Source organism: Agelaius tricolor, unplaced genomic scaffold (assembly GCF_023055355.1).
Source record: "Agelaius tricolor isolate 1412-34295 unplaced genomic scaffold, bAgeTri1.0.p SCAF_20, whole genome shotgun sequence".
Taxonomy (NCBI): Eukaryota; Metazoa; Chordata; class Aves; order Passeriformes; family Icteridae; genus Agelaius; species Agelaius tricolor.
In genome coordinates this window covers 9,714,351-9,742,166 of record NW_027269280.1, presented here as the reverse complement: position 1 = coordinate 9,742,166, position 27,816 = coordinate 9,714,351, and the positions used below count along the sequence as shown (strand labels likewise).

The following is a 27,816-nucleotide window of genomic DNA, read 5'->3' as shown; positions in this document are numbered from 1 at the left end:
CCGCTCTGGCTCGTTAGGAATAACGAGGTCATTACTGGGGGATTAATGAGCTGTGCCTCGGCAGAGCTTTGAAGGCACCGGGTTCCCACCGGGGCTGGGGGCCCCTGGGGGCTGCAGGGGGGTGGGAGGGAGCAGCTCTGGGTTGTTGGGGTGCTGGCACCCCAAAAACTGGGATGGGTGCCCTGGGAAAGGCAGGGTGTCTGTACCCTGCTGTGCTGGGACAGATTGCAGGTAAGCCTGTGTCCCCATGGTGGGGGGGCTGCTTTTGGGCTCTCCGTGCCTCAGTTTCCCCAGACAGATGGCCATCTGGGAGGTGAGCAGCAAGGAGGAACAGGGCATGCTGGAAATGCCACAGTGTTGCTGATTCCCTTTTTTTTTTTTTTTTTTTTTTTTTGTTTCCTTAAACATGGAAAAACAAACAAAAAGTTGTTAAATACCATCCCAGCTGCTGCCACAGTGTCAGCCAGGGACGCTGGCCAAGGGAAGTGACCAGGTGGCAGCCTGGCATGCCATCCTCATGGCAGGGATGGAGCCAAAGGGGAGCAGAACAGGCACAGGGAGGTGGCTCTGGGGTGCAAAAGGACCCTGGAGCACCCCAGGGCTGAGCTGGAGTGTCGTGTCCTCCCAAGGGGGTCTCCAGCCTCACCCCTGTGAGCTGGGACAGGCTTCTCACACCTCTCCCCACTCCTGCTGCTGTCCCACCCTCATGGAAGTGGCTGCAGTCTCTGCCTACTGTGAGGTGGGGGGGTCACTCCAAAGGCCCCCAGAGGGACTGGAGCTGTGTCCCCCTCATGCTCCCATTCAGGAAATCCTCCTCATTGCCCTCCTTTCCAGACCCTTGTGTCCCAAAAGCAGCGTGGCCCTGCAGAGGGGCAGTGCTGTGCTCTGTGCTGCTCTCGGGAGCCCAGGGATGTTTTGTTGGTCCCAAAGATCAGCTCTATGAGGAGCAGGACAGACCCAGAACTCTGTCCCTGCTCTCTGCCTGCCAGCAGGGCTGCTCTGGGGGGGTTTGCAGCCCACTTTGGGTCAGGGCACTAAAATCCCATATTGTGTTTTCACTGCTGTGTGCAGAGCTGGGCACACTGTGGGGTTCCTGGTGCTCCCTGTTTGGCCCGTGTTGGTCCCAGTGCAGTGTCCCCTCCTCAGGACTCCTTGTGCCCTCTGCTTCCAGGCTGCTCCAGCTTGGCCAGAGCAACAGAGGAGCCTCCTGCGGCTGCGGGGCTGCGGGCCAGGGCTGGCCCTTCCTCCAGATTCCACCCTCCTCCTCCTCCTCCTCCCTGCCTGCTGTGCACAGAACCAGCCCCTCAGAGCAGAGGTAGGACTTTTACCCTGGGCTGTCACCAGGGCTGGGTGACAAGGAGGGGTCCCAGAGGAAGGGAGGGGGCTCTGCCTGCTTTGCCTGGGGGCTGCTGGGCCTTGGGTCTGGGCCAGCCCCTCCCTAAGGGATCTTTGTCCTCGGGGTGCCTGGCATGGCCAGCTGGAGCAGAGGGGCTCATCCGGGGGTCTGCCCCAGCTGGAGGGGCTGAGCCCCCTGGGATGGGAGCCTTGGAGAGGATTGAAGGGCTGCCATGGGGTGGGGGCTTGGCAGGGTGAGCAGAGGGGTGTGATGGCTCTTTTGGAGGCAATGAGAGGTGTTTTGGCTGGGAGTTTGGGGTGTGCAGGCTGCTCTGGCTACACCAGGGCAAAAATCCTAAAATCCGCTGGGACGTGTTTTTGTCTGAACCAGATAATACTCACTGCAAACCCTTGAGGGCCCCCAAACTCATTTTGTGAGCTGCTTTTCCTCTTCCCCCATCTCCTGGGAGCCCACATCCCGTTTCCCGGGCATGTGAGAGCTGGCAGGGCCACACGTGTTTGTCCCCGCGGGTCACCGGCAGCGCTGCAGGCTGCAAAACCCGCGCAGGGCTGAGCAAACAGCGAGCAGCCGGGGCAATGTCCGAGCCCTGCCCCCTGCCCTCTGCATGACTGAGCACGGCGACCCGGGGACACCGGCACGGCCCCTCGGACGTCACCTGTGCCTCTGTGTGCCGCAGGCTCGGCGGCGGGCGAGGACAAGCGGGGACATCCCACGGGACAGCAGGTAACCCCAGCCTGGGGACAGGCCAGGCTGTGCACCTGGGGACACCGCGAGGGTGCAGGAGGGGCTGGCACAGCCTGTCCTGGGCTCCTCCAGGGAGAGCTGCTGCATCCTAGACATGGAGGGGACACTGGGGACAGCCCCGTCCTCATCGGGGAGTACCCTGGGGAGCAGCTGGTGACTGCACCGCCTCTCCCGGGCAGAACATCCCTTGTCAGGCCATGGCAGCCCAGCCAGTCGGGGGGCAGAAGCCCCAGAAGCCCTTCCACGTCGTTACACCCGTCCTGGAGAGCCTGTCCCTCTCCAAGGCCGTGGGAACCAAGGTCTTCATGAAGATGGAGAACGTCCAGCCCTCGGGATCCTTCAAGATCCGGGGCATCGGGCACCTGTGCCAGGATGTGAGTGCGGGCACGGGGTGTGCGGGGGGTGCTCCTGCCCTCGCGGGGGGCACAGTGGGGGCACACAGCCGTCCCCTCGCCTCTTTCTCTCCTTTCAGGCTGCCAGGAAGGGCTGCCGGCGCTTCGTCTGCTCCTCAGGTAACTTCACCCCGAGCCGGGGGATGCTCCTGAGCAATGCGGGGATGTGCAGGGGGGTCGAGCCGTGGCTGAGCCCCCTCCCTTTGGGCAGGAGGGAACGCGGGGCTGGCAGCAGCGTTCGCGGCCCGGGAGCTGGCCCTGCCCATCACCGTGGTGGTGCCCAGCAGCAGCGGCCCCACCCCCGTGCGCAAACTGCAGGAACTGGGGGCCACCGTCGAGGTCTACGGCAAGGTACCCCCAAAAATGGGGTCTGGGGGGGTCCAGAGAGGGCTGAGCCTGACCTCAGCTGCTCATTGGTGCTTGGCAAACCCCATCCTGAAATGTCCCCTCCTGCATCCCCAGCATCACAGCAGGGCCACCCTGGGAGCCCTCACCCGTTCTGGTGTCCCCCAGCCCCGCAGGGACACGGGACCCACCCGGGGTTCTGAGGGCTCTGTGCAGCCCTGCTGAGCCCCCCCTTGCCCCCACCAGGTGTGGGATGATGCCAACAGCAGAGCCCAGGAGCTGGCTAAGACAGAGGGCTGGGTCATCATCCCCCCCTTCGACCACCCCTTGGTGTGGTGAGTGCTGCCAGGGCTCAGCTCCTGCCCCATGTCCCTGTCCTCGGGATCCAGGGGAGCCCCCGGGCTGCATCCCCAGCTCCTGTCCCCTGTCCCCATCCCCGGGGAGCCCCCGGGCTGCATCCCCAGCTCCTCCCCCTGCAGGGAGGGCCACGCCAGCCTGGTCCGGGAGCTGAAGGACTCTCTGGAGGCCAAACCCGGGGCCATCGTGGTGGCGGTGGGTGGCGGGGGGCTGCTGGCCGGGGTGGTGGCCGGCCTGCAGCAGGTGGGCTGGCAGGATGTCCCCATCATCGCCGCCGAGACGCTGGGCGCTCACAGCTTCCACGAGGCTCTCAAAGCCGGCCGGCTCGTCACCCTGCCCGACATCACCAGGTGAGCAGCCGGGCGTGCAGGAGCTGGCAGGGCTCGCCGCGGTGTCCTCGCCCTGACCGCCTTGTCCCCTGCCGTCCCAGCGTGGCCACCTGCCTGGGAGCCAAGACGGTGGCGGCGCGGGCGCTGCAGTGTGCCCGGGAGTGCCAGGTGATCTCGCAGGTGGTGCAGGACGAGGAGGCCGTGCGGGCTGTGCAGCAGTTCCTGGGTGAGCGGGGTGACAGGGACAGCGCCGGGGTCAGGGTGACAGCGACACTGCCGGGGACAAGGGACTCTGGGGTCGGGGTGACAGGGACACCACCGGACTCTGGGGACTCTGGGGTCGGGGTGACAGGGACACTGCCAGGGTTGGGGTGACAGGGACACTGCCGGATCCTGGCGGTGCCGGGGCCGGGGTGATAGGGACACCACCGGACACTGGAGTCAGGGTGACCGGGACACTGCCAGGGTCAGGGTGACAGGGACACAGCCGGGCTCTGGGTTTGCTGGGGTCAGGGTGACAGGGACACCGCTTGACCCTGGGGGCACTGGGGTTGGGGTGACAGGGACACCGCCAGAGCCTGGGTCAGGGTGACAGGGACACCACCGGGCACTGGGGTCAGGGGTGATGGGGACACTGTTGGGGTCGGGGTGACGGGGACACCGCCGGGTGCCGGGGCCGCCGGGTGCCGTGCGAGCTGTCGCTCGGTGGGTGCCGCACGTCCCCTCTCTGTCCCCGCAGATGACGAGCGGGTGCTGGTGGAGCCGGCGTGCGGGGCCCCCCTGGCCGTGCTGTACTCGGGGCGGCTGCAGCGGCTGCAGAGCGAGGGGCGGCTGCCGAGCCCGCTGCGCTCCGTGCTGCTCGTGGTGTGCGGCGGCAGCAACATCCACACGGCCCAGCTGCGGGCCCTCCAGAGCCAGCTGGGGCTGCAGTGACACCGGGCACGGCAGTGGCAGAGCCCGCCCGGCAGCTCTGCTCGCTTTCCTTCACAAAGAACCGGAATAAAGCCTGGGGATGGGGGGGCTCCCATCACGCAGCTTTTTGCAGCACACAGCGCCCATGCAGGGGTGGGGAAACTGAGGCACGGGGGTAGAACTGCAGGCTCAGGGTGGTGCCTGTGCTGAGGGGGGACTGGGGCCCCCACACATTCCATTTTTCCCCTGGGACGTGCCAGGTATTCTCCTCTGCCCCTTCTCCTCCCTCCCCGTGCTCCTCCCCAGGCTGCTCGAGCTGCATCTCCCCACCTCAATTAGCAAACGCTCCCTCTCTGACTAATTACTTTGCTACTGTCTTTATGCATTATTATTGTAATGATTATTAATTATTACAATCCTCTCCCGTTCCTGCCACGTTGGCTGTGGCCAGACGAGAACAGCGCTCTTGTTATGGTGATTAATCCACGGGAATCCCCGGCCGGGTTTAACGCCTGCGGGCTCCGAGGTGCTCTGACATGTGGAGGGGACATACCCCATCCTAGACCCCCTAAGACCCCTTTTTCGCCCCCATCCCACCCTTTTTTCCGTTCTCTCTTTCCCCCGGGCTTTCCTGCTCTCTCTGTAGCGCTGGGTTTGCTTTTAGCGCCTTTGCTGTGGCGCCTCCTGGGGTTCTTTTTGTGTCCTCCCAACATTTCTCCCCTCTCCTTCCTCCCGTTCCGGGTGATGCAGGGTTTTGCTCCTGCTGGTTCTCCCCAGCCCCTCGATTCCCTGCTGAGCCTGTGCCCTGTGGGTTGGACAGGGAGAGAAGCATTTTGCCACCCCCAAACCCCTCTCATCCTCCTCGCCTTTGGAGCCGGAGGGTGTCAGCCCCAGGAGCAGCTCACCCACATCTCCCCACAAATCCTGACCTGAAGCCCCTCCCTGCCCTCAGCCCCTTGCCCTGTACCTCCCACCGCTCGGGCCACCTTCCCAGGTGCTCCGTGGAGGCCAAACCCCCATAAATCACAGCTCTGCCACTCCACCGTGAGCAATACCTTATGTAAAAAGGTGTTTCCAGGGAGCAACGAAGGCTGGAGAATCCTATTACGAGGCACACTATTAATTATAAGGAGTCAGCCCAACCTACTCTGGCTATTTTTTATCCCAGGTCCAAAACCTGATTACTTTCCACCTTCTGCAGACCTTCCCCTTTCCCCAAAAAAAAAAAAAAAAAAAGGCAAGAAGGTCAGGAAAAGAAAAACAAAACAAAACTGAATAGCTTTAAAAAGGAATTTACTCCCGTGATTCTGCTCGGGGTGGGGTCAGGGCAGCCAGGAGCTCCCCATGGTGATTCCTCAGCACAGAAGGGTCATTGCTGGGGTGGCACGGACAGACTGGGGGGTTTGGGGTGACCCAGAGGGAGCTTTTCCCCTCCTTGCCTTCCCCTGGCCTTTGGGTGCCAGCTGGGGGCTGTGGATGTGCCTGGCAGGGATGTCGGGTGTAGGGTGGCTGGAGCACCCCTGAGCTGTGGTCGCTCTGCAGCTGGAGACAGGCAGGAATCCTGGGTGCTGCTGCCCTCCTGGCACCTCCGGGGTGATGGGGAGCCCGGGCTGGGCTCCTGCACCCGGCTGGGAGCTGCAGAGCTCCTCTGTGCCAGGGGATCATTCCTTGGGATCTTCCCTGCTTTGATGGCTGCTCCTGCTGAGTCCCATCCTCCTGGGAGGTGGCAGCTTGGAGCATCATCCCCAACCCCTCCTGCAGCCTCTTCTGTCCAGGTATCACAGATGAGGTGTCTCAGCAGCCCTCAGCTCTGTGCCTTGAATTTTGAATTAATAATAATAATAATAATAATAATAATAGCAACCAGTGTTCAGCCTGTGATTTTTTTACTCCCCAAAATGATGCTGTGAGTGGGTTATTTACCAACACATCACCCTGCCCTTATGAAAGTTCCCCATTGCCTGCTAACACCGACAGCCTGGGAGTGCTGGAGCAGCCAGCTGTGCTCCTGCCTCAGTTTCCCCGTTTGGGAAAAGGGGAGAAGGTGTTTTTCTTGGGGATGGGGGGTGAGGGAACCCCAGTGTCTGTGCTGGCCCCAGCTCCTGTCTGAGGGCTGACTCGGGGCTCAGTGTGGCTCCTTGGCCACCCCGTTATTAATGCCAGTAATGGTATGGGAAGGATAAATTCCAGCACTTGGCTGAACAGAGAAAATATGCAGAGCTGTGGCTGGCTTTCCATAAATCATCGCTGCTCCCTGCTACAACCGAGCCAGGACTTAAAATTCAGGTCAGGAGAGAGGGACTCTGGTAAGCCAGCAAGGGAAGGTAATTTATTCTGTTTATATCGTTTTACTGCAAGACAAGGAGCGGGGGGGACGGGGGGGGGGGGATGTGGCGGGGGGGGTGAAAAACTCTGCCATGATTTTGCATTTTAAATATTAGTTCAGAGCTGCAGCCTGCCTGGGACTTTTTATGTTGATATCTCAAAGGATAGAAAGCAGGAGAGAAGGGGAGTGAGCTGGGGTGCTGGGGAAGAAAATGGGGCAAAATCTGCGGCTGGCACTGCTGAACCCCAGCTTGGGGTGTCCCCCGGGGCTGCTCTGCCAGCGGGGCTCAGGTGCCCCTGGGCTGCCCTGGGAGGGTCTTGGGTGCTCCCCAGGAGAAAGAAATTGTGCATTGTGCTGTCTGCTGTGGGCAAGGGGCTGAGCTGGGTAATGTGCCCCTTCCCAGTGCCAGGGAACTGGGGGGAACTGGGGAGGGCTGGGGGCTGCAGCAGCAGCATCACCTTGTGCAGGTGCACATCTCTCACCCAGGGCAGAGGGACGGTGGGGGAGCCCGGTCAGCGTTCCTCACGGGCTTGTGTTAAAACAAATCAAAATAAAGTAAAATGAAAGGGACCAGGTGACCGAACAGTAGGTAACTAAAAGGTTTTTTATTCACATTGAACAACAAGAGCCATTCACACTAACAGCCTCCGCAAGAGGCAGCGGGGACAGGAAACCCACGACGCTTTCAGAAAACAACTTTTTTTTTTCTTTCCTTTTCCATTCTCCTTCCTTTTATTTCCCCCCCTCTCTCTATGCTCTCACCCCCCCCTCCCCGGTGCCATCCCCTCCCTGCCTTCAAAATAGAAAAAATTCGGAGCCTCCGATGACTAAAGTACAATAAATAATCAGTAAACACAAAAACATACTTTATTTGTTTCTCCTTTATACAAAATAAAGAAACTAGAAGCAAAAACTATAATACATCCTTAAATTGGCGGAGCCTCTGGGAATCGTTGGGGTGGGACTCGGCGTCGAGGCTCGGGTGAAATTTCTGCTGCCGTGGTTTGGGTTGGTTTAGTTCGGGGGTTTATTTTTATTGTTTGTTGGGGTTTTATTTTGTTGTTGTTGTTGTGTTTTTTTTTTTTCCTGTTTCTGCCTCTTTCTGGCGTCTGTTCCACCACGTGGGAGCCCAATCTCAGCCAGTCACTGGGGCCTGGCCCCGCTCAGCCCCCTCCTCCCCACCGCCAAAATCCGGCTCCGAACCCACCTTCTCCTCGGGGGTCAAACGGGAACAATAAAAACGAGGCCAGGGAGGGGCCACGGGGGGGGTTATTCCTGCTATTCCCCATTCCCCCCCTTCCTGTGGCCGGGGATAATTAAAAAGGACGCTAATTAGCAGGGGGCAGCCCTGCCGCAGCCCCTCCCCCGGTGCGGGACCCGTGTCCAGGCGAGTTCAGCTTTGGTCCGAGAGGCGCTGGGCCCGACTCCGGCGGGGTCTGCAGGGCTGGGCACCCTTCACTGCCCCCCAAAAAGCGTCGGGGGGAAGGTGCCGGGAGGGGGGAGGTAGCGGGGTGGCCCCAAGCTCCCGGGGGCGCGGGGATGGGCAGGACGGGCGGAGATGCCGGGAATGCGTTCGGGGGGGCTCCAGCGGCCCCTGCTGCGGGGCGAGGAGGGGGACACGCGTGGGCTGGGGGGACCAGGGGGGGTTTTCTCCCCCCTGCACACACGCACACGCGTGCCCGGGCCGGGCCTACCACACCGCCGCCTCGCTGAGCTCCGGGTTGGGGTGCGAGAGAGCCCCGCTGTAGCCGCTATTGCTGGACATGGAGAAGGGCGGGCTGGGCCCCCCGCTGAAGACCTCCCCCGGAATGGGGTGCAGCGAGCCCGTCATGCCCGGCTCGGGGCTGGGGGTGTCGGGGTGCGAGATCATATCCGTGTACCTTTGGTTTTCTGAGGAGTGGTGTCCGCTTAGGGGGGGCTCCAAGGGTCCCAGGGGTGTGGAGCCGGGTCCTGAGTTCTGAAGGTAGCTGGAGTCGGCCGGGGACTGGGCTTGGGAGGGCGGCCCGTGGGGGAAAAAGTCATAGTTGCCTCCCGGCCCGTAGTAGTCACCTTGGTAATCTGTGGGGAGAGGGGAAAATGGATGGATTTGGTCTCCTGAAATCCCTCTGCGGCCCAACCCCTTGCTGTCCCCTCCGAAACGCTCTGCTGGCTCCCAAAGGGGGACCCCAAGGGCGGGTGGGATTTAAATCCAACCTGAGAGGAATGAACCCATCCTAAGGGCTGCACTGCCCATCACCCTCTCTTTGCCCAGCCTGGAGTGAGGGAGGGCAGAGAATTCGGGCTGGGAGAGGTGAGGGAGCCGGGAAAATGGGCTCAGTTAAGTGCTTAATTAATGGGAGAAAAAAAAAAAAAAGCATGCATATATATATGCATATATATTTATATATGTGTATATAAAAGGGGAATGGGGAAAATATAGATATAAAAAGAACGGGCAAAAATGAATGTAAAACGGGAAAAATGTATATAATGGGAAAATATATATGTACATTGGGGAAATTATATATAGCAGGAAAAATACATTAAATATATATATATATAATGTGGAATTAATATATGTGTTTAAGCAGCTTGGAAGTGATCTAGGAACTAACTGCAGGGCAACAAGGGGTGCCTGGAAAGCCGCTGGTCAGATGGGAGGCTTTGAAAAGGCAGCTTCAGGGGGGGCTGTGCGGGGAGCAGGGGGAGAGGGGAGGCTCTGCGGGGCCGCCCCGCTGCGCCCATCCCGCCCCGCCGGGACAGCGGGGCCGGCCCGCACTGACCCTCCATATGCTGCGGGCCCGCGAGGTAATTGCAACAAATGCGGCCTGAAAGGGGGACAAAAGCCCCGCAGCTGGGGCTTTGTTCGCGGGAGAGGGGCCCCGCAATGCCGGGGGGTGCGTGGAGCCGGCTGCGCGTGTGCTGCGGGCGCGCGTGTGAAACGGGGACACCCGCGGGGAACGGGATGGGAGGAACAAAGGACACGAGGGCCACAGGGCAGGGACCGTCCCTCACCTCCGTAGTAGGTGTAGGGCGTGGAGCCGAGCATCTCGGACTCGTCGAGGCGGCCGCCGAGGGGCCGCATCCTGCGGGGGCTGCGGAAGAACGCGTGCCGGCGGGCGCCCAGCGCGCTCAGCTGCTTCATCCGCCGCTCCTTCGACCGACGGTTCTGGAACCACACCTGTGGCCGGGCTGCTGTCAGTGCCCGCCGCGGATGGGCGAGCAGGGACCCCTCTGGGTCACCGACATCCCATCCCTGGGGAAATCTTGCACCCACACGGGGTTTTCCAGTATCTGTTTGGTTTTTGTTTTTTTTTTTTTTTGTTTTGTTTTTTACCAATACCGACCCCCTTTCCTGCTGCTGCTCAAAAAGTACATGGGGACACCGCACCCCACAAATAACCAGGTTATTTAAAACCCTGCTCCTCCTTCCCGCAGCTGCACACCCTCAACCTCTCTGCCCCTGCAGATGGAAAATGCAGGAGGGGGAAATTTCCCCCATGGATAGGGGAAAGAAGGGAGGAAACGCGGGAAGGAAAAAAGGGGATCTGGATCATGGCAGGAACGGGCAGAAAGCGGAGAGCAGGGGGATGAGCACCTGCGGCAGCAGGCAGGGATTCAGAACAGCCGGCGGTGAGGGTGGGAATAAAAGGGAAAGGGGAGATGTGGCCGCCTCTCCACGGGCATTGCTTCTCCGAAAGCTCACGCCTCAGCAGCCTGGTGGGGCGCCTGGATTATTGTCTCACTCCCCCAGGGATGGGGCAGCTCAGGGGGACGAGCACAGCGCGCTCCTGCGGGACTCTGCCAGGAGCCGGGAACCGCAGCTCCGCTACCGGCAAAGCCGGAGAGTCCTCCCCTATTAATGCCTCTATTAAAGCCCATTAATCCCTACATTTCCGCAGGGATTTTCTTCACGGGGGCAGCGCGGTGAGGAAGTGCCGGCTGCCTGCAGAGCGCGATGGATGCAAGGCTGGAGCATCCATCTCCCGGCACGCCGGGATCCTGCTCGGCCCCGCGCAAACCCTCGCGTGTTGGGAATGAAACGCCTCGTGTTTCATCCCTTCCCACGGCTGGGGGATCCCCGCTCACCCACGAGAGCGTGGGGGGGCCGCAGGGCTGGGCTTGAGGTGGCGCTGGAAGGGGACAAATGGGGTTGGCCCGTCCCCAGTGTCACAGCCTGGGACGCCCCCGTGCTCCCCCCCGGGACCCCCTGTGCCCCCCGGCGGTCTGTCTGTCCTACCTGGATCACTCTCATGTTGAGGCCGGTCTCCTGGGCCAGCTGCTCCCGGATGTGGCGGGTGGGTTTGGGGGTGGCGGCGAAGGCGGCTTTGAGGGTCTCCAGCTGCTTGGCTTTAATGGTGGTGCGGGGCCCCCTCCGCTTGGTGCCCGAGTTCTGCTCCTCGTTCTCGTTGTTCGTGGTCTCCTTGTCCGAGGAGGTCGAGTTGTCCGTTTCCTTGGTGTCGTCCTGCATGGGGTCCTGGAGATCCGGGGACAAACTCCTGTCTGTACATGAGGACACTGTAAAGGAGACCCAGAGAGGAAAGGGGGGGTGGATGACTTCGGGGAGACATTGACCCCCCTCTCCTCTGTCCCCCCCCGGCCCGCCTGCTTTCCCGGAGAGGGGTTGGGGGGTGCTGGAGAGCAGCAAGGGGTGCAGACGGCCTCTGCCCCCCTGGTTCCCCTAAAGCATCGCCCCCCAACAGCACGAGGAGCTCCGGGCACCGCTCCAGCCCTGTGGAGGGAGCTGGGCAGGGGGTGACCCCCGTACCCGCGCTGCCCCCCGCGCTCCCCCTCTATCCCCGTGCCGGGAAAAACGCAGCCGGTCCCTGTCGGGCTTTGGGGAGCCCCCCGGTCGCTGCCTCGAGCCTGGCTCACCCCCCCGCCCCCAGGCACCGTGTTCCCCCCGGGGACCCTGCAGCCAGCACCCCCCCAAGGCCAAGCTCTACTCGCCTCGCTCACAGCAGCGGCCCCACTGACTGGCGTGGCAGGATCCGGCCCCGGGTGCTGGACGGAGAGAGAGCCCACGGAAGGGGGTGAGCAGGGGCGCCCGGCATGGCTGGGACAGCAGGAGGGGGCCTGGCCCTGCTCTCCTGACGCAGAGACAGCTTCCAAGGAAGTCAAATGGGAGCTTTGCCTCTGGGTGAAAGGAGGCGAAGGATCAGGCCCGCGGCGCGGGGGGAGCGGCCGCACTCGCAGGGGGGCTCTGGGGAGTGAGGGGCTCCCGGGGCAGCCCTCGGGGGGATCGCGGCTCCCCCCGCCCCGCAGCCCCGCTGGATCAGCAGGAGCCGCGGCTGGAGCGGGGAGCTCGCCCCACGCGTGTGCGCGTCCCACGGGGGGTGTCACAGAGGCTTCCACCCGCTTCCAAGCCTTTCACCCCGCATCGCTCCCTCCCCCGACGGGCTGCGGGGTGCAGCGCTCATCCCACAGATCCGAACCGGGAGGTACCGGCAGCTCGGGGCTTGTGCCCGGCGCTCTCGGCGCTGCCCGTCCTGCCGGGGCCGGGGCCGGGGCCGGGGATTGCCGGGGGGTCGGGCTGACCCCTCACCCCACAATTCCAAAGCTCCTGCCCGGCCCGGAGGAACCGGCGGCGGGAACGGAGCGGTGGGCGGGCTGAGCCGCTCGTACCTGAGTTGAGGCTGCCTTCCTTCAAACTGGGAGAGTTCAAATAATCCTCTTTGCAAACAAATTTGTTTTCGTCGATGATATAGAGTTCCTCGCCCGTGGAGAGCTGCTTGTTGCAGACCATGCAGGTGAAACAGTTCAGGTGAAACACTTTATTCCGGGCTTTCCGGACGAGGTCGCTGGGAGAGATCCCTTGGGAGCAGCCGGCGCATTTGGTACCAAACCTCCTGGGAAGGGGAGAAAAGCGAGAGCTGGAGCCCCGGCCAGGCTGGGCTGCGGCGGGGGCTGTGTGTGTGCTCTGTACCGACCCCTCCGTCCTCAAGCCCCCCGCGGGAGCCCCGCTTCTCCAGCACGTCCCCATGGAAGATCTGGGGGAGCAGGCGAACCGCAGCTGTGGGGCGAGGATGAGGAGAGCCTTCATCCCCGCCAGCCCTGGGGCCGGGCTGCGGGCACAGCGCGAGGCTGGGGTGTCCCCAAGCGCGGGGGACACGCACCAACATCCTCGGCCGGGTTTGGCCCCGAAGGGACGCGCGGGAGGGGAGAGCGGCCGGGGGTCCCCCCGCACTCGGCGGGGCAGGATTTGGGTTCAGCCGGGAGGGGAACGCGGGGCTCCGGCCTGAAAATCCCCGAAAATGGGGCTGAGCACGGCCGGAGAGACGGAGAAAGGAGCGGCGGGAGCGGGGATCACAACAACGGCGGGAAGAGGGAGCTGCGCTCCCCAAAGCGTCCCATGGTCCCAAATCCCCCATCCACTCCCCAGCCCGTCCCGCTCTCCCGCAAGGGAATTTTTTCAGGTCGGGCAGAGTGCTTTGTAAATCTCTGGTTTTCCTTTCCTTCCCAGAGCGGGTCTGGATTTAGGTGTGTTTTTGTTGTTTGTTTTTTTTTTTTTGGTTTTGTGTTTTTTTGGTTTTTTTTTTTCAGGAGATTTTTTAAAAATTAAAAACAAAGAAAAGAAAAAAAAAAAATCCAGGGAATCCGAATCGACTGGGAAAAGTCTCCCAAGGGAAAAAAAAAAAAAAAAAAGGAAATAAAAAGAGACAAAACCAAAAAACCAAAACCTGCCACAAACCCCACAAAACAAAACCCAAATCCCCACCAAAAAAAAAAAAAAAGAAGCAACAAGAACAAAACATAAAACCCACGGCAAAATAAAACAACAACAAAAAAAATTCCAACAAAGCCCCCCAAACCAACTGAACAAACAAAAAAGAAAACGATACAAAGAAAATGAAAAAAACAAACAAAAAATAAAATCAACCCCCAAAACAAACAAAAAGCCCTCACAGAAACAAAAAATCTGCCTGCAGAACAGGGAGCAGGGGCTGTCCCCGAGGTCCCCGGGGGCTGCCAGGCCCTGGGGTGCCCACGCAGGGTCCCCCTTTTCCCCCTCGGGCCGCGGCAGCAGCGGTGCCCGTGTCGCTGCTGGCCGTGACGTTGATGTAGTGCCAGCATTAGGAGCCATAAGTCACGGCCCCCCCTTGCCATACCGGCCCCTAATTCCCTCCCGGCCCTTATCGCGCTCATTAGGGGCGTTTAAGGTGCGGGGCCCCGGGGGGGGGGCGGGTTTGGGCACCGTTTCCAGCGGGGCCTGCGGTGCCGGGGGGAGCCGGGGCTGCCAGGCCGGTGCTCGGTGTCACCGGGGCCCGGAGCCGCGGGACGGGCGGTGGCAGCGGCGGAGCGGGGCCGGGGCTGGCGGGGGAAGGTGCGGGGAGATGGGGAGGGGGCACAGCCGCGCCGCCCCCAGCCCGGGCTGCAGCAGCGGCCGCCGGGTCCCCCCGGGGCTCCCCCGGGCCGGGGCTGCTTCCGACGGAGCAGGGAGGGACCGGAGGGGACCACCTGAGCTCCCCAAAACTCCGGGGGAAACCCCAGGGAGGCCGAGCGCGGTGAAGAGCTCCGCTCCCTCCGCTCCCTCCGCTCCCTCCGCTCCCTCCGCTCCCTCCGCTCCCCGCTGGGGTGGGGGTGAGGACTCACCTGAAAAAGTCATTTTTGCAGTAGAGTTTCCCTTCCCTGGAGAAGCATTTCTCGGTGAGGTTGCACTTGCACTCGCAGCACTGGACGCATTTGATGTGCCATGCCCTGTCCAAGACGTTCAGTAGGAAGCGGTCCAAAATCGGCCTCTCGCAGCCCGCACAATGCACCATCATAACCTCCGCCGGGGGATGGAGACGCTCAAAAGGAGAAGCCAGCCCCGCGCCGGCACACGGCGGCGGCAAAAAAAGAAAAAAAAACCCAAAACCAAACAAAACCAAACAAAAAAATCCCCCCAAGACAAACAAACAAGCAAACAAACAAAAAAGCGGGGGAAAAGAATGGAAAGATAAAATAAAATAGGAAAAAAAAAAAAGGAAGGAAAAAAATGAAAATCAAATGAAAGGAAATGAAAAGAAATCAAAAAAATTAAAACGGAATAAAATAAAGGAGAATAAAAATAAAATAAAAATAAAAAACCCAAAGGAAAATAAAACCCGAACGAAGCAAAACAAAAATTAACAAAATATAGAAGCAGGAACAACAAAAAATTCAGGGGAGGGCAGCGGGGCGGCTGTCAAGTTCTTCCCCCTCTTCTCTCCGGAGCCTCGACGACGGCAGGGAAAAAACGATGCCCCCCCCAAGAATAATCCAAACCACCCCCGAGAAATAAGAACAACAATAATACTAAAGAGCCCCCGAAATCGGCCTCCTCCGGTGCGTGCGGAGCGGCCCGGGAGGCGGCGGAGCGGCGGCCGCGCTGCTGGCGGGGTCTGCGGCAGCGGGCGCGGCGGGAGGGGTGCATGAACCCCCCCCTGCAGCCGGCAGCCCCGGTGCCTCGCTGTGCTCCGCCGCCGCCGCGCCGCCACTCTCATGCTGTCCCCATCGCCAGCTTTGTCCCCCGCCTTAGTAATTCGCGCATCCTTATTCAGATTTGGTGACGCCGAGGGCAGCGTCACCCGGGATGCGGCCAATGGTTGGGGGGTAACCATGGCAACCTCTTAATTTATAGCATATCTAAATTGGCTCCAGCCTTGTGCTTGGCACAGAGGGAAAAAAACAACGCGCCTCTATTGTTGAGGGTGGCTTGTACCTGGGCCGCGAAGTGAGTACGCACCTGGCTGGGGGGCCGGGGGGGCAAGGCCGAAAATCCGCTGGCCCGCCGTTTTTTCCTTTCATTTTTATTTTCGTTTGCATTCATTTCTGTTGAAGGGATGCTCGGGGAGGAGTTGCGGGATCCCGAGTTGCTCGGGGGCAAGAGCATCGCCAGGTTTTGGGGGGTTTATTTTGTTTTGCGCAAGGGGAAGAGAGGCTTTTGTCTGGAAGAGCAACAAGTGGGAAAAAGAAGGGGAGGGGGATTGATTTGGGAGGGGGGAGGGGGCGGTGGGGATGGGGAGGAGGCCGGGGGCTCCTTCCCGCAGCGGAGCGGGATGCAAAGTTCCCCCGGAGGTACGCGGCCCCCCCGAATCCCCGCGCTTTGTCCCCCGGGCCCTTCCCCGCTGCCCGCGGCAGGAGCGGGGCCGGCCCGGCCCGGGGGGCGGCGGCCGCGCCCCCTCCCACACTGAGATTTCTCTTTAATTCCAGGTGCGGCGGAGCCGAGACCCCGCGGGAGGGAAGGGGCAGCGCCGGCCCCGGCCTGGGCTCGGGGGGTTTGGGGAGGAAGATCCAGCCTGGGGCCGGGGCAGCTCTGCCTCCGTTCCCCGCGGCTTTCGGGAGGGGACGAGGCAGCGCTGGGGTCCGGCCGTGCGGGGAGGAGGAGGAGGAGGAGGAAAGCGGCGGGGCAGGTGAAGGCCGAACATTCCTTCCCATTCCCCGTCGTTTTCCATAACCAAAATCCCTGTATTTTTATATTAAAAATATATACTTAAAAAAATATATATTTTCCACCGCTCCGGCCCGAAATAACCCGTGGCTGTGGAGCCTCCTGGCGCTGGGAAATGCTCCTGGTAATGGCAAAAAAACCCCCAAAAAACCCAAACAACAAAAAAAAACCCAGAAAAGCCTCATGTCAAAATCCTAACAAATCCTCCATCGGCGGGAAGTGGAGCAGGTTTTGTGTGTAGGGATGTTTATGGAAAGAGGGAGATCGAAATGAGAAAGTAAACAGAGAGAAGAGATTCGGGGAGGAAAAATAAAAGAGAAGGAAAAGGGAAATAAAAAGAGGAAAAGCACAGGAGGAAAAAGGAGAAATGTATGCAGGAAAAAAAAAGAGATAGAGAAAGGGAAAGGAAAAGAAAGAGAATGAGGAAAAATAAATTAACGGAAACGAAAAAGGAGCTAAGGAGAGACAGAGGAAAACCACAGAAAAACGAAGAAAAAAGAGAGAAAGGCAAAGAAGCAAAGAAAGAAGAAATAAATGAACGAAAGAAAAATTGCACAGAAATAAAGAAGGCAAGGAAGAAGATGGGGGAAAAATGAAGGAAAAAGAAGGGAAAAGGAAAAATAAACGGAGGAAAGAAATAAAAATACAGAAAGAACGGCTAGAATAGAAAAGAATGGAAACCAAAAGGGAAGGGCGAAGGAAAAGCGCCAGAGAGAGGGATCAAGGAAGAGGAGCAGGAAGAAAAGAAAACAAAGACAGAAGGAAAAAAAGCCACGGAAGAGAGAAGAAAGGAAATGAAAACTGCAGCGAGTTTAAAAGGGGAGAAACGGGCAAGAAATCGAAGGCACGGGAAGGAGAAGGAGGAGGAGGGACCGGAGCCGGGGCCGATCGCGGCCGCGCTCTGCCCAAGTTTGCTGCATTCCCTGGGCGCTCCTGGGGAATTTGGGATGTGCGGGATGTATGGGATGTATGGGATGTGCGGGATGTGTGGGATGTGCGGGATGTGTGGGATGTGCGGGGATGTGCGGGATGTGCGGGGTGCATGGGATATATGGGATGTATGGGATGTGCGGGATGTATGGGATGTATGGGATGTATGGGATGTATGGGATGTATGGGATGTATATGATGTATAGGATGTGCGGGATGTATGGGATGTGCGGGATGTGCGGGATGTATGGGATGTATGGGATGTGCGGGATGTATGGGATGTATGGGATGTATGGGATGTGCGGGATGTGCGGGATGTGCGGGATGTATGGGATGTGCAGGGATGTATGGGATGTATATGATGTATGGGATGTATATGATGTATGGGATGTGCGGGATGTATGGGATGTATGGGATGAGGGGGATGTGCGGGATGTGCGGGGATGTGCGGGATGTGCGGGATATATGGGATGAGGGGGATGTGCGGGATGTACGGGGATGTGCGGGCCCCGCTGCCAGCGCAGCCTCCACGGCTTTCGGGGCAGGATCCAGCACGGGAGCGGGGTCGGGGCATCGGGAGCAGCGGGCAGGCCCCGCTCCGGGCACGGCCGGGGTGTCGAGGGGCTGGAGAGCCGCGGGCACACGCGTGTCCGGGCAGGGCTGTGCCCTCCCTCGGCACCGGGCTGAGGCACCGCGGGCTGCCCGGGGCCGCGCCGCCGAGAGCGGGAGTGCGGCTGTACCCTATGGATAACCTATGGATAATCTGGGCTGTATGGATTGGCCCTGCCGGGTGCGGGAGCGGCACCCGCGCTGTTGGTTTTGCCCACGCACACCCCCGTGGGTTCCCTCCCCGCCACCCTCTGTCCCCTCCACCCAGCCGGGACCCCCAGCCGGGGACCCCCAGCCCGTCCCCTGCTCCCCGCGGCCGCCCCCGGTTCCTTTTTCGTTTGAAAGTCGAGGAATAAATAAATCCAAGGGGAAAGGGAGGAGGGGAAAAGCCACCCCGAGCCCCAAGAAACTCCCCCCGGCCACATTCCCCCACGGGAACAGATGGTAATTCAGGGCCCGTAAGACCGCCTATATGTAACTAATAAACCTTTTGTGCTTTAACAGGGTAATGCGTGGAGAAGCAGCGTCGCTTATACAAGATGTTGATGGAATTTACTATATTATTAAAGGAAAAAAAAAAAATCCCCTTTCAAGAATAAAGTGTATCAACTTACAACACAACAGACGGCAGAGGGATAAGTGAAACAGACAAAAGACAAACAAGATAATAATCTGTTTCCAATCAGTTAAGCCCTGTAGAATTTGTAATACGCGGTTTGCATATTCCCCCTGTGTTTTGTAATTAATTATCTATCTGTTCGGATGCTCCGCCGCCGACTCCGTAGATATTCCCAACTATTTTTGGGGTTGTAGGCGGCGATCTCGCCGGGCACGGAGCTCGGAGCGGGGCCGGGCTCCGCGGCTCCGGCCGGCCAGAGGATGCCGAGCCCGGGCGCGGTGGGAGGCGGCGGCTCCGCGGCCTCCGCGCTCCTCCGCGGGGCCGCTCCCCCCGCGCTCCCCTCCTTTCCCCTGGTAAGAGGGGGGACGGGGCAGGTTTTAACATTAAACAAACCCAGCAAGCATCTCCTCGCCGGGCCATAGGCGTTTCTGAGTGACTGCGTTACAAATTGTAAATTTAAATAGCTCACAGGATTCATTACCTCCCGCGTCTGATTTCACCCAGCCGTGAAAAATTGTCCTGGTGTACCACTGAGAAAGGGTTTGCTGCAAAGAGCCACAGTCTAATCACCAGCTTTCTCTCGCCAACAAAAGTGTAATTATTTTGTTTTGGGTGTAAATATAACCCACGGTACAAAAAAAAAAAAAAAAAAAAAGAAAAAAAAAAGATAAACCTCCAGCAGCGTCTGAATGCATTACAGGGCTGTTTAAAAAGATCCGTCCTAAATTAATACCAAGGTTAAAAGGGGAAGGCAGCTGGGACATGGAAATTTCCGTATTATTGGGGCGGGGGGGGACACGAGGTGAGTGTGAGTGTGAGTGTGAGTGTGAGTGCGGGCGTGCACAGCGCGGTGAACAATGCGGCCCCCCCGGCCCGCACGCAGCCCCCACGCCTCCAGCCGGGCCCTCCACCCGCGGCTGCTTCTCCCCCCCGTCCCCAGCCCAAAAAGGGGCCCGGGGAAGGTGCCCGGCACAGGGGGTGCCCCAGCTCCTCGCTGCCCTCGGTGCTGCTGGAACGGCCGGGGGGGTGTGAAAAAGAAAACAAACAAACCAAGCCCTCCAGCCGCACCGCGGATAAATACAAACGAACAACCGGGGGGTTTTTAATTCGGGTTTTTTACCCTTTTTACTTCGTTTTAACGAATTTTTGTTTCCTTCCCTCCGAGCTCCGGCACGGGGTTTCGGTGGGAGAAAAGGCACAAAACGAGCGGCGGTGCCGGCGGCAGGGAGAACAGGGAGAAGCCCCGGGAGAGGCGAAGCGGCCGCGGGACCGCGCTCGGTTGAGGCCGTTTAACGGGAAAAAAGCGAAACAAAACCACAGCAACAATTAAAAAAAAAAAGGAAAATAAATAAATTCCAAACCAAAGTGAAGACACAAATATCTGGAGCGGGGGCAGAGAAGCGGCTGGTGGAGCTCAGAGAGCCGTCGGTGCGGGCTCGGAGCGCAGCGCGGTCCCCGGAGCGCCCCGAGACCCGCGGGACCCCGGCCGGGGCTGCTGCTCCCGGCTCTGGGGGCAGCCAGGGCCGAGCCAGGTGCTGCTTTGCCCTGCTCCCCTCGACCTTTCTACATCCCCCATCCTTCTCCACAGCCATTTTAACCAGTCCCCTTTTTTTTTCCCCGCGGGTTGCGGTAATTGGCGAAGCTTTAATTGCACCCCCAGCCCTTCCTGGCTGCAGCACGATGCCGGGACCCCCATTCCCACCGCCCCGACGCTTCCCCGGGGCTAAGCCGGCCCTGGCTGAGGTCCCGCTCTGCGCGGAGCCGCGGGTGGGCACAGCCCGGCCGTGAGCAGCCTGCGCTGACAGAAACGAGCCGGAGACGGGCAAACGCACACCTTGGGAAACTTAGTGACTTGAGGGGCATGCGGCAAAGAACTCGCTCCAAATTTCCTCGGGTGATCCCCGGCCTGCTCCAACCTCCCGTCGATGCGACCGCCCCCCCGGAGGGGCTGCTCGAGCCGTTCCCAGCCGCTCCCCCCGCCGCCTCCCCGCTAATGAGCGTGTGTGTTGACACGGCGAGGCGATGCCCCCGTTTGCTTTTGTTTGGGAGGTGTGAAAGAGGGAATCTGCATGAGAAAAGCCGGCGGCAACCGCGGAGCTCCGCGCAGCAGCGGCGGGACGGAGCGAGCCCGGTGCGTGGGGAGCCCGCCCTGGGAGCGGGGGGGTTCGGGGGGCACACGGGGCAGCGAAGGGCAGGGAGGGAGCCCCGGTGCTCCCGTCGGGGGTCGTGGCTGAGCAGGGCACTGGCGGGGGTCTCACCCCGCACACGGGACCCCCAAAGCTGTCGGGGCGTGCGGTGACCCCCTGAGGCTGCGCCCCTCGAGGTCCTCCTCCCTCCCCTGGGGTTGTTTGGGCAATGGGAGGGGGAAAGCTGGGGCCGCACCTGCGGGCGGGATGGGGGGCGCGACACGGGGGACACAGCGGGAGCACACCGGGGACAAACAGGGGACACACAGGGGGACACAGGGGGGGCACACCGGGGGACAGACGCCACGCAGAGCGAAGGATGCCGGCAAAGGAGGGGCAGCAGCTCCACGGGAGGGGCTCGGGGCGCTCTGCAGGGGGAAAGCGGAGCAGGGATGCCGCTCCTTGCCTTGCACGTCCCAAGTGGCAGAGGAGCCCCGCGGCAGGACGGAGGTGGCAGCGATGCTTTCAGCAGGGCTGAGCCCCGGCATGGGGAGCCCTGCTGGGACCGCGGTCCCGCCGCGTCCCGCTCGGTGTCCCCGGTGTCCCCGGGAGCTCTCCAGGGTGCTGAACCTCGCCGGGCCCGGCCCTGGCCCTCGCCTCGTCCCGCGGGCACCGGGCACGGCTGCCCCGCACCCTGCCCCATTCCCCATCGCCTTCGTGCTCTCCACCTCGATCTTCCCGTCTTTGCTTTTCTTTTTTTCCCCCCTTGGTTGGTTTTCCTTTTTTCCTCTTTATTTTCTCCCCGTTTTCTTTATTTTTCCTAGTTTTCTGTATTTCTCTGTTTTTCTGTGGTTTTCCCTGTTTTTCTCTTTTATTTCTTTTTTTTTTGTTGTTGTTGTTATTTTTCTTTTCCCACCTATTTCTCTCACATTTTTCCCTGTGTTTTTCTCATTTTATTTTTCCTGTTTCCTTTTGTTCTTCCCCCCGTTTTCCCTCAATTTCTTTTTTTTTTATTTGCCTCCTTTCCTTGTCCTCCCTCAATTCTTTCTCTTTTCCTCTCTCGATTCTTCCTCCCTTTCTCTCCCCTCCTTTCTCTCTCCCCACACCCTCTGCTGCTCTATTTTTCGTTTTCCCCTCTCATTTCACACACGTTCCCTTCCGATCTCTCTGCCACTCTCTGTTTTTCTCTCACTCCCCGTTTCCCTTCTCCCACAGAAAGACTGGAAATTTGGGGAACACCTCCATAGAATTATCAGACACCCACCGGACCCCCGCGATGCCCCCCACTCCTTCATCCCGAGGGGAGGGGGCTGCGCTGCCCAGGACCCCAGGATCCGTTGGGACAGGCGGGATCTCAGCGCGGGTTTTGTTTTTTTGTTTTCACTTTAAAAACGATGAAAAACGACCCCAAAACGCCGAGTGCCAGCGCAGGGTGGGGGGGAGCTCACGGCGAGAACGAAGCCCCGAGTGTCACGGAGAGGCGACGCTCGGGCATTTGTGCGAACGCTCCTGTCCTTGCACGCTCGCACGCCCGAAGCACAGCGAGCAGGGGCCGCCTGCGGGGTGTCCCCCCCTGGGCTGGGACTGGGGGTGTCCCCCTGGCCGCCCGCAGAGCTTTTTGTCCTCCTCAGCCTCTCCCGCATCTCCCTTCCCTTCCCCGCCCGCCCCGTACATCCCCGCATTCCTCCGCGCGTGTGCGCGGCCCCTGCTCACACTCGCAGCCCAAATCCTCTCTCCCCATCCCTGTTACACACCAAAGCAAGCCTTGCACACGCACGTTCCCCCCGCAGCACCCATGGCCGTGGCCCTGCCTTCTGTGACGTCCCCAGCCCCGGGGAGCTGCACCATCCCTGTGCCCCATGGTTTATGTCGGGGATGAGCTTTGTGTCTCTCCGTGCAGGCCAGGGGACAGAGCCCTCTCTGGGGGTGTCCTGGGCCCGGGGATGGGGCTCAGAGTTCGGCCTAGGTGGCTCCAGCAGCGGTTTCACGGCGCGGGGGATGCCTGGTGTTGGGCAGGGTTGGGATAATTCCTCCATGGCCTCAGGGAACGGGAAAGCGGCCCGGGACCTCTCTAACCTCATCAGCTGCCTGATGTGCAGCCGTGCTGGGTGTGCTCGGACTGTCACTGTCACCTGGGCGCAGGGCCACGCTGCTTTCTCCCTCCTGCATCCCCCTCTCCTCCAGCCCTGCTCCCATCTCCTGGCAAGTCCTCGCTGGAAATGCACCCCTGCCTCCCTTAATCGCAATCAGGACCACAAAAACGGCTCCACCCGCTCTGATTCAGGGGGTATCCCGATGATATCTGGGTATCCTGGGCTTCCCAGGGTGTCTGGAAGACAGAGGATCCAGAAGCAGGGTAATCTGTGGGGCTGTGCAGGGTTTAGAGGGGATCAGAGTCTCTGGGGACATGGGAAGCTGTTGGTTTCTTCAATTTTTTTTTCTTTTAATATTTCTGATAGGTTTTTTTTTTTTTAATTTATTATTAAATTATTTTTTAATAGCAAGAGGAAAAAAAAACCATCAGGAGAAGAACACAGGTTTAGCTTCTCCATTGGAAGTAACTCCTCACAAAGGGAGACAGGGATGGCCAAGGATCAGCCCAGCCTGGGTGAGTCCCGAGGCAGGGGCAGCCTTAACCCTTGCAGTGCCTGCGTGATGACAAAATCCCCTTGTTCCAAGCACTGGGAAGCATTGGACAATTGAATAATGAGCATTAAACAGTTGAGGACTTGCTGGGTGCAGTGCTGCTCTCCTGAATTCCCATAAAGAAATGGGCAGCTTCCCATGAGGGCTCATATCAGCACGACAGGGGAGTTTGGCAGGGATTTTAGGCCAGGCTGATGCTAATTATGAGAGGACGAGGTGTCTGTGTGTATTCATGTGGATGTGAAGGTGTTCCACACAGGCTCTAAACCCCCACAAAGCACCCAAAGCTTCCCCTGACACCCCAGAGTGCTCCTCTCCACTTTGTGGGTGTGCAGGGAGTGGGGCTGGAGGGGGGAGCCTGCTCCTCCCGAGCCCCCAGGACCCCAAAGCACAGCCAAAGAGGCCATTGTCCCTTTGCCTTGGAAGCTGAGGGGGGTTAAACCAGGCTCAGGTCTCTGGCTCACAGATTCTTTGTCCAACTTCTCCAGAGTTCAGCAGGACAGAGCTGGGAGCAGCCCCCAGCCCTGGCTCTGAGTTTCTCTGTGTTGGTGCATGAGGGAGAGGCTGCACCTCTGAGCTCCTTGGGCACAGCTCCTCCAGCTCCTCTCTTTGTTCCCCCTCACATCCCCATCCAAACCCTCTGCAAGCCTCTGGCTGCCTGCAAACCTCAGGCACCAATCCTGATACAATTCCTTTATAATTCTCTTATTCTTTTTTTTTTTTTTTTTTTTTTTTTTTTTCCCCTACAGAAACACAAGGGACAAACACAATAATTTCCAAGAAGCAAAAGCTTCCCCTCTGGAGAAGCCAAGAGGGACCTGCAGCAGTGTCCTGGTACGGTGTGGCAGTGACACTGATTCCATCTGACACCTGGGTGTCTCCAAAGCCATCACATTGTGTGCTGCAAATGTATATTATTAACATTAGTATGCATTGGCACAATATGGATCCATTATTCCAAATGCTTATGAGAACTAGGTGCTGCCTAGGAGCAGCTGCTGCTTTTTAAGCCTCAGAGCATCAATAGATTCATAGATTTTAGGGCCAGAAGGGACCCCAGCGAGCCTGGAGTCTGACCTCCCACCGAGTGGGAGCTGGGGGTGATTTTTGCATCCTGCCCCACAACTTGTGGGCTGCCAGCTGAGGAGGGGTTGATGTCTCCCTCTGGAAATTTGTTCCCTTGTTTTATCACTTTCCTCGTTAATCCTAAAAGAGCAGATTTTCATTTCAAAGCTCAGCTTGTGTAGGTCCAGCTTTCCACCTCTTGGATTTGCCTCCTCTGTGTAAGAAAACCCATTTTCACTCTTTTGTTGGAGTAGCAGCAATGTTGGAGAAAAGAAAAACAAAATCGATGTCCTGGAATGTCGGCTGGAAAAAGGATTGGTACTTCTTAAGGGTGGAAATGGTACCTGGCAAGTGTTCAAATCTTGGGTGATTCCCTGACTGTAAGCACTTCAGCTTTAGTCTTTGTTTAAAAAAAAATAAATCTGCATTTTGTAGAGAGGGGTGATGCTGGAGGACTTTGGGTTTATAGTGCTTCCAGAAAATGAAAGAAAAGAGAGAATGAAAATCCACTAAATCAACGAAATAAAAGGAGCTGAAAGTCCTATATTATGGTCACAACAATTCTTCACACAAACACCTCCTGGGTGACAGCTGAAGATGGGTAATTATCATTCAAACCACCTCTGATCCCCAAATCCCTGGCAAAACCTCGCTGAAGAGTGAGCCAGGATCAGATGCTGAGTTTGCCTTCCTGCAGGGGTTTGTTCCTTCTGCTTTCCCCTCTGCCCCTCGTTTTGGGGACAGCAAAATTCTCTGTCCCCCATTGTCCCCCATCAGATTGGTGGCTTCAGGTGGGGTGCCAGCCCCAAAACACAGCAGGTCCCCAGCTTTTCTGGAAACCACCACGTGTGAGCCTCTAGCCAACCTCACACTCAAATTTTAAAGCAGAAACCAGTTGAAAGTGGATATTTTCCAGGAACATCACCCTGTGCCTACTGCTGAACACGTGGGAAAGGAATGATCAGTTGATGGGCTGGGTTGGAAGGCGTTATCCAAAGGAAAAATAGGAATAATTTGGTGCCTTCAGTTTGTGCCTCATGAGAAGGGAGTCACTGAGAGCCATGGGAGAGGTGACAACCCCAGCACTGGGGTATCAGAAATCCAGAGCAGGGATACAGGGATGGGACAACTTCCCTGGGGTGGGACAGCATTGGGGGAGGCCTCAGGGGCTGGGATGGGGCTGAGCAGGTCCTGGTGGCCACGAGGGATCTGTCCTGTGGTAATTCCCAGCTCCTTCCCCATGCAGGATGGAAAGCTGCCCTTGGCATTCCCAGGGGAATGTCCTGGCTGACCTCAGGAGGTTTTTGCCTCCTTTCTGAGGTTATGTGATGTCCCTGGCAGAATTCCCAAACAGGCAATGGGGACCAAACCCCATTTCATGCCTTCAGGTGCAGGTGGCAGGGGCAAGATTTAAAACAGGCTGTGCTTCTTGCAAGCAGCTATCTCTAGAACTCCTGCTGCAGGATTGAGGGGAAACTGGGCAAGCTCTAAGGAGAGAAATTCCTGGAGGATGTTGAGAATGCTGAGCCCCAGGAGCACCCTGAGGAGCTGTGATTTGGTCTCCTGGGAGCAGCAGGCTGGGGGATGTCCTCTCCCCTCTTGGGATGGGCCATTCCTCTGTCCTGGGGCGGTGGCTGCTGCTCTCCAGCTCGGTGCTTTCTCCTGGTCTGACAAAGGGAGGATCAGCTGTGCTCCTGGGAAGGAAGGATGTCCCCAGCACGACTCCTCCTACCCCACCTGGCATGAGCAGCTTCCTTCTCTGCTGCTCAGCTGAGTCCTGGTTTGCCTTTTCCACTGCTGGGTTCATGTGGGAGCAGACACAGCCCTCACCTCTCCCAGGCTCTGACAATGAGCAGAGGAAATGAAAAAAGAGTATTTAGTATATTTTTTTTTTCCTCTGACGAGACAATTCGTGTAGGAAACACTTTCAAAGAAGAGGGATGAATCACACAACCACAGAAATTAGAGATGGAAAAGACCTTTTAGGTCAGCCAGTCCATTTTCCTGTGAATGCAGAGAAGCTTCTGAGTACAGTTAGATTTTTTTTCAAGGACTTTGTCCAGTCTAAACCAAATTTAGCAAGAAAGCTTCAACTTAAATCCATTTTAAAGCAGCTGTAGCTGGAAGAGGGATGGTCTTCAGCTGAGTGTCATTTGAATGCTCTGAAAGTTCCAGGGAAGATGTGAAGCTCCTTCCTGAGGAGGAGTTGCAGAGCTGGGTGCCTGGAGGAGCCAGCAGATCTCTGCAGCTCAGCTGGCTGGAAACCAGCCCCTTGCCAGCCCTCAGAGATCCGGGGGATTGCATGGGTGTCTTTTATTGTAAAACACAAGCACTTATATACTGTTTTAAGGAGACTAGTAATGTGTACTACAATAATTAAGTTAAAATCACATACACAAACTTATACATATTAAAACATCTCTTACTTAAAAAGTTTAATGAGATTTTTTATTCCAATAAACCCATTTGATTGAATCTTCTTACAATCCAGGTCTAATTTTCAAAGTTCCATTTGCTTTTGCCAAAGCATCCTGTTATCAAATCTCTTTTGTTAACTAAGTCCAAAATCCATCATCCGTCTGGTGTCCCCCAGCATTCCAAGGCATGGGGAGATTCCAGCGAGGGCCTGAGAGCGAGGGAGGGGCTGTGGGAGTGTGGCTGCAGGGTGATGGGCACAGATCTGCTGGCACCACCTCGGCTGGGAAGCCCAGAGCCGGAGCTGGGTGGCCACGGGGTCAGCACAGAGCCACAGGACTGTGCCCAGATGGTTCTGGAATATCCCCAGAGAGGGAGACTCCACAGCCTCCCTGGGCAACCAGCTCCAGTGCTTGGTCACAGGAAAAAGCTCTTCCATGTTCAGCTGGAACTTGCTGGGCATCAGTCCCTGCCCGTTCCTCTTGTTCTCTTGCTTGGCACTTCCACGAGGAGCCTGCTCCGTGCCCAGCCCCTCCCTGCAGATATTTACCTGCTCCTCCCTTGGCCGGGGTCGGGGCTCTGCCCTGCTCAGGGCTCCGTGCATCTCCTCGGGCCGCCACGATCCACGCTATGAATGGCAAAGCAACCATTCCCACCCCAGGCTCTGAATTCAGTATCCCAGGCCACCTTCTGAGCCGTGGAAAACCTCCCTGGAGGTCAAACTACAATTAACTAACAATGCAGCCGGAATTAAAAGGGAGCAGATCCGCTCAGACATTTCATCTCCAACCGGAGCCGCTTCACACACAGCCCCAGGCTGAGCCCTGAGCTGCTCCCAGGCAGCTCCTCCTGCTCCCAGCCTCGGTGGGAGCCGTGAGGGGACATCTGAGCCCCGGCCCGGGGACACGGGAAGCTCCTTCCTTCTTCCCAGGGAAGGAGGAGGGTGCCAGAGAGGTGGGCAAGGGCAGGTGAAGTCATGATGATGATGATGATGATGATGTTCAAAGGGAGCTCCCCAGCCTGGGGGTTTGCTGTTGAATATAGAGACTTTTGGCCGCGCGAACTCTCCCTCAGTGACTCTGCAAATCCTTGTATTTACCTTTTTTGGGGGGTGGTTTTCAAAAGCCGCCTTGCCTCCGAGCATGGCACGCAGGCAGGAAGGGCCTCGCTAATTAACCCAGGAGGGGGAGCATCCCTCCTGCCTGCTCTGACCCCGCACGGCGAGGGAAGGAGCAGGATTGCCAGAGCTCCCC

The 27,816-nt window shown here is 58.5% G+C and overlaps 2 protein-coding genes and 2 long non-coding RNA genes across 7 annotated transcripts; 3 read left to right on the top strand and 1 right to left on the bottom strand.

The window, feature by feature from the left end:
• Window positions 1–1,198: 1,198 nt before the first annotated feature.
• SDSL (serine dehydratase like) lies at window positions 1,199–5,707 on the top strand. 3 transcript variants are annotated; one of them, XM_071445458.1, is made up of 9 exons: window positions 1,199–1,315; window positions 1,904–2,080; window positions 2,281–2,475; window positions 2,574–2,613; window positions 2,705–2,844; window positions 3,085–3,173; window positions 3,318–3,545; window positions 3,626–3,750; window positions 4,264–5,707. In XM_071445458.1, the coding sequence occupies exons 3-9, from the start codon at window positions 2,299–2,301 to the stop codon at window positions 4,455–4,457; spliced, it is 993 nt and encodes a 330-aa protein (XP_071301559.1). In that variant the 5' UTR covers window positions 1,199–1,315; window positions 1,904–2,080; window positions 2,281–2,298; the 3' UTR covers window positions 4,458–5,707. The 3 variants fall into 3 exon arrangements, with proteins under 3 accessions (XP_071301559.1, XP_071301560.1, XP_071301558.1); XM_071445459.1 differs by having other exon boundaries at window positions 1,216–1,315; window positions 2,034–2,080; XM_071445457.1 differs by having other exon boundaries at window positions 1,218–1,315; window positions 1,727–2,080.
• A 1,899-nt stretch (window positions 5,708–7,606) lies between these two features.
• On the bottom strand, window positions 7,607–15,213 carry LHX5 (LIM homeobox 5). 2 transcript variants are annotated; one of them, XM_071445455.1, is made up of 6 exons: window positions 14,335–15,213; window positions 12,367–12,590; window positions 11,692–11,745; window positions 10,982–11,259; window positions 9,757–9,922; window positions 7,607–8,820 (listed from the first exon to the last, which is right to left on the bottom strand). In XM_071445455.1, exons 1-6 carry the CDS (start codon window positions 14,505–14,507, stop codon window positions 8,453–8,455), a joined length of 1,263 nt encoding a protein of 420 aa, XP_071301556.1. In that variant the 5' UTR covers window positions 14,508–15,213; the 3' UTR covers window positions 7,607–8,452. The 2 variants fall into 2 exon arrangements, with proteins under 2 accessions (XP_071301556.1, XP_071301557.1); XM_071445456.1 differs by lacking the exon at window positions 11,692–11,745.
• Window positions 15,214–15,369: 156 nt separating this feature from the next.
• LOC139598727 (uncharacterized) lies at window positions 15,370–19,676 on the top strand. Its single transcript, XR_011681995.1, has 3 exons — window positions 15,370–15,436; window positions 15,916–16,115; window positions 18,197–19,676. It is a non-coding gene; the product is annotated as an uncharacterized lncRNA (long non-coding RNA).
• Window positions 19,677–22,369: 2,693 nt separating this feature from the next.
• LOC139598473 (uncharacterized) lies at window positions 22,370–24,689 on the top strand. The gene is made up of 2 exons (XR_011681884.1): window positions 22,370–23,045; window positions 23,833–24,689. It is a non-coding gene; the product is annotated as an uncharacterized lncRNA (long non-coding RNA).
• The last annotated feature ends 3,127 nt before the right edge of the window (window positions 24,690–27,816 follow it).

Excerpts from the sequence above, each read along its gene's own strand:
- SDSL (XM_071445458.1), top strand. The coding sequence starts at position 2,299 with ATGGCAGCCCAGCCAGTCGGGGGGCAGAAGCCCCAGAAGCCCTTCCAC. Across the intron at positions 2,614-2,704 it reads GCGCTTCGTCTGCTCCTCAG|GAGGGAACGCGGGGCTGGCA; the intron begins GTAACTTCACCC and ends CCCTTTGGGCAG. Across the intron at positions 3,751-4,263 it reads GGCTGTGCAGCAGTTCCTGG|ATGACGAGCGGGTGCTGGTG; the intron begins GTGAGCGGGGTG and ends CTGTCCCCGCAG.
- LHX5 (XM_071445455.1), bottom strand. The coding sequence starts at position 14,507 with ATGATGGTGCATTGTGCGGGCTGCGAGAGGCCGATTTTGGACCGCTTC. Across the intron at positions 11,746-12,366 it reads GGAAGGCAGCCTCAACTCAG|CACCCGGGGCCGGATCCTGC; the intron begins GTACGAGCGGCT and ends CTCTCCGTCCAG. Across the intron at positions 9,923-10,981 it reads TCAACATGAGAGTGATCCAG|GTGTGGTTCCAGAACCGTCG; the intron begins GTAGGACAGACA and ends GCCCGGCCACAG.